Source organism: Amphimedon queenslandica, unplaced genomic scaffold (assembly GCF_000090795.2).
Source record: "Amphimedon queenslandica unplaced genomic scaffold, v1.1 AMPQUscaffold_9686_Cont18169, whole genome shotgun sequence".
Classification (NCBI taxonomy): domain Eukaryota; kingdom Metazoa; phylum Porifera; class Demospongiae; order Haplosclerida; family Niphatidae; genus Amphimedon; species Amphimedon queenslandica.
This window is the reverse complement of record NW_003550042.1, coordinates 1-4,078: the sequence shown is the minus strand read 5'-3', so window position 1 is coordinate 4,078 and position 4,078 is coordinate 1. Positions and strand designations below refer to the sequence as shown.

General features: G+C 35.1%; 1 protein-coding gene across 1 annotated transcript; it reads left to right on the top strand.

Moving 5' to 3' along the window:
• Positions 1–1,275: 1,275 nt before the first annotated feature.
• LOC100633489 (adenylate kinase isoenzyme 6-like) lies at positions 1,276–3,082 on the top strand (the record flags this gene model as incomplete). The annotated part of the gene is made up of 3 exons (XM_003391332.3): positions 1,276–1,487; positions 1,757–1,902; positions 3,025–3,082. Coding segments are annotated over exons 1-3 (405 nt in total), but the record flags the coding sequence as incomplete, so codon positions are not given.
• Between the last annotated feature and the right edge of the window lie 996 nt (positions 3,083–4,078).

The window sequence follows — 4,078 nt, the reverse complement described above, 5'->3', positions numbered from 1 at the left end:
CTTATTGACTTGGGTGTGGTTTGTAATCATGACCGACCAACCAGGACTGATTTTGCAGCAAAGAGCTCAAAGGTAGCGGTCCATCTATACAAGTAGATAACGGATATAAAACTGGAGCCTGTGTGGCTCCACTAAAGCTGCTAAAGAATAAAATGAGTAGCTCCTGAACATTGTAATTGTATAAACACGTGGTCAGTTGTTATAGCAACACTCGACTGGTTTCCATGGTATTTAATTGAATGTTTTTATTAGTTTTTATCACCTCGAATATTAGCAGCCGCGAATACAACACGACCTCCGATAATACATGTAATATTTGACACGTACAGTACATGTAGAAATTGTATTGCATTGTGTAATAATGTGTTTTTTTCTGTTTGACTTTTAATGATAAATAGCAATAGTACTCTTGGAAAATGAGTGCTATAACACGCGCGCACACACACACACACACACACCACCTTGAACCAAAATAAAAACAACAATATCAAGATCGAGGGATTATTCGTTTCCCTACAAAATTCATTTGCTTGAAATACATAACTGGTAAATTGCCAATCGTCAAAATAAAACTTTGCGAAATTAGAGCTCTCTATATGGTAATGTGGTATCTCCATCAACTCACGGCTTGCTCTAATAATTCTCTGGCCTCCAGGAGGTTATTCGTGTGATGGTATAGCGTCATTCCCAGCTGTAACTTGACTCTAGCTTCAACCCGAGGAGCAGGAGAAAGAGAAATGGACGCCATCAGACATCGCACGGCTTCTTCGATCTTTTAAAAAAATAATAAATAAATAAAAAGCTATTATGTATATACACAATTAATATGGGTGTTACCAGCTATAATATAATTAATAATAACAAAATCGGATTTAAGAAATATTCTAAAGACTAAAAGTACTACAAAGTAATTTATCACGATTATATTATAATAGCTTTATATTGAGCACTCAATTCACCTGTTGTGGGTTTTGGCTGAGGCAGTAATCCGCCATTTCCACAAGTACAGACACGACAGAGCTGTCAGGCCCACCGTGACCAATCTCACTGCTAATAGACTGGGCCATGTCCTTAGTCTCGTATATACTACTAAAAGGACTCCATTTACCACTTTTGGAGGCAAATTATAATATGCAAGCAAGTAGGAGCCAGCAAAATTTCAATATTACACAGGGAGCATCCGAATAAGTACAGTAGAAATATTTTCATCCGGTCAATAAGAATTTCAATATTACGGAGTAGAAATCGTTAAATTAGACAAACCCACGTGCTCTCTCGTGGTCAAAATGGCTTCCCCTCAGAAGGTCAGAGCTCTCCCTAACGTCCTGATTACTGGAACCCCCGGGACTGGTAAGACTCTAACAGCATCTCAAGTTGTTGAGAGGACAGGAATGAGCCATTTTAATGTGAGTGAGCTGGCTAAAGAGGGAGGGCTTTATGAAGGATGGGACGAACAGTTTCAGTCATATATATTAGATGAAGATAAGGTAAGGGGATTAGTAGTATCAATAGACATCAGGCTAATTAATCGATAACTCATTAATTATTTATTGTGGATGTGGAAATTTTAATTTATTATGATTCCATCTAATAACTAATTTATGAGTATTTTGTCTCAATGCATGTTTTTATTTTGAAAAAGATGTATATTAATTATTATAAAGTGTTAAAATTAATTATATTTGTTAGCCCAATCTAAGCCACATGTCATACTCCAAGTCTTCTCTCTCTCTCTCTCTCTTTTCTTGTTAGATAGGTTGTTGATGAGTTGAATGATTCTCTTGTCTCAGGTGGTTGTATTGTTGAGTATCATGGCTGTGATTTTTTCCCCGAGAGATGGTTTGATGCAATATTTGTCCTGAGAACAGACAATGCACTTTTATATGATCGTCTTATGAAAAGGTAAAATTTAAATTTCTTGATATATATATATATATATATATATCAAGAAAACCATAGACTTTAGCCTATGATTTTTTCAAAATTGGCTCTGAAATTACCCCCATTTTTATTAGATTTTTGATGCATATTGATGTCCTTATGCTGTATAGAAAGTTTGAGATGATTCCGACTAAAACCTTTTAATTTACGGCCATTTTAAAAATAAGTCAATTTCTAAAAAATTTCCTGTACTATTATAGCCGATGCTTTTCTCCAAAAAATGGCTGAAAAATTACCCCCAATTTTTATAAGTGTTTTCAATAGCAAATTTTGGAAAGAAAGGCATCAGCGTATGCCTTTATATCTTTATGCTAGTAGAATGTTTAAGCTGATTTAGAGCTCAATTTTTGTATTTTTTAACGTAGCAAAAAAGCATAGATACAGTAAATGTTCAAATAAAAGCCTGGCTTGAATAAAGCCTGGTACTATACTAATGTCTTCGAAGTATAGATATGCATATTTTACTCAGTATAGATGCCATCTACTTCAGATTGTTCCAAATGGCCTAATTTGTTAAGTTGAATTTTTTGACCCTGGAGTTGGGGGGGGGGTTTGAGCCCAGGTTTTGGCATTTTAATTTTATTTTACGCAATTTTTTTGCCTAAATGCCCAGGCTTTCATTTACGGTAATAGCCAGAGGAGGTTGATCATGCGTCATGTGATGATGTCACTTCCTCTACCTACTCTCCCTTCATAAAAATGGAGGATTCTCTCTCTTTTCACTTTAGCAGCAGTTATCTCACTAATAATACCTGCAATTGACTCAAAAACGTCAATGCAATGAATTTATCCAGTAAAAAGACTAATAAATATAATACCATTTTCTCTTTTTAATACAGTAAAATTTTCTTGAGTTGTAACTGGTCTCAGGCTTCTTTCACTTATCACATTTTATAGATAACTAGGAGTTAGGCTTTGCAAACTAACAGTAAGAGTAAGAATAAGATCTGCACTTTTTTCAAAGATGTAATGTCTTTGCCTTTGCTAGAAAAGTGTGGTATAGCCATCTGAGACAGAGGAAAAGTTTATGCTACCTGTAGCTGACTGTGCAGCATGTATAATGTTTATTATTCTTTTAACTAGATGCATTGAAGTTTTTGAGTCAATTGCAGCTATTATTAGTGAGATAACTGCTGCTAAAGTAAAAAGAGAGAGAATCCTCCATTTTTATGAAGGTAGAATAGGTAGAAGAAGTGACATCATCACATAATGCATGACCAATCTCCTCTGGCCAGCTGGCCAGGTAATAGCCAGCCAATTTTTATCACCCCACCTTAATGAGATTCATTATCTTAACTATTTGCTGGCTAAGCATTTCAGAGTTTAGACTAACTTTTCTAAGAAACATGTCTTCTGAAAGAACTCTCTCCCTGAAGTGTCCTTGTGGTTATATTAAACATGATGTCATGCACTTGGGCAAGTGGGTTGACTACAGCAACAGAGTTATACAGTTTTGCGGTGGCTTGTGGCTTGTTGATAGATCTGGAAATTCTGTTAGCTGCAAGAAGTGTGGCGATCAAGTTTCAAAGATGGACTTCTACTGCTCTTTCTGTAGCCGTAATACAGCGATTGGGGTACAAGAGAGGGTTGCAAAAGCTGCTGGAAAGATTGAAATTATGCAAATGTCCATACACAAGACTGTTATATTTTCATGCTGAGATGGACTCTTTCTAATCTATATTTGTATTTTTAGAGATTTAGACTGTGTTATTTACAATGTAGTAATTTCGTCTTTTTATGTTTGACATTAGCAATAATAATGAGTTGCATAAAAATCAAGTGTAAAATTGTAGTAAATTGTGCGTTTTGTTTGCCAAAATTTTAACCTCAAGCAATGGGCCAGCCAGATTTTTGCTCTCAAAATTTTGTAGCTATAGATTGTCTCACTTCTGTGCATCTAGCAATAAATATCATTAACAATCTACCAGTCAAAGCAGCCATCATGTTGTTTGATAGATGTACAGTGCTAAATGGGCAAAATGCTTTATTTTCTCAATGAAAGCAAAGACAAAATTGCAGTATGATAAGTAGAATTATACAACAAATCTACAGTGAGCATTTCTGATTATCAGAACTTGCATTTTAAAGGAAAATTGGAAAATTTCTTTTGTTCTGTACATCTTAATGATATTCATTG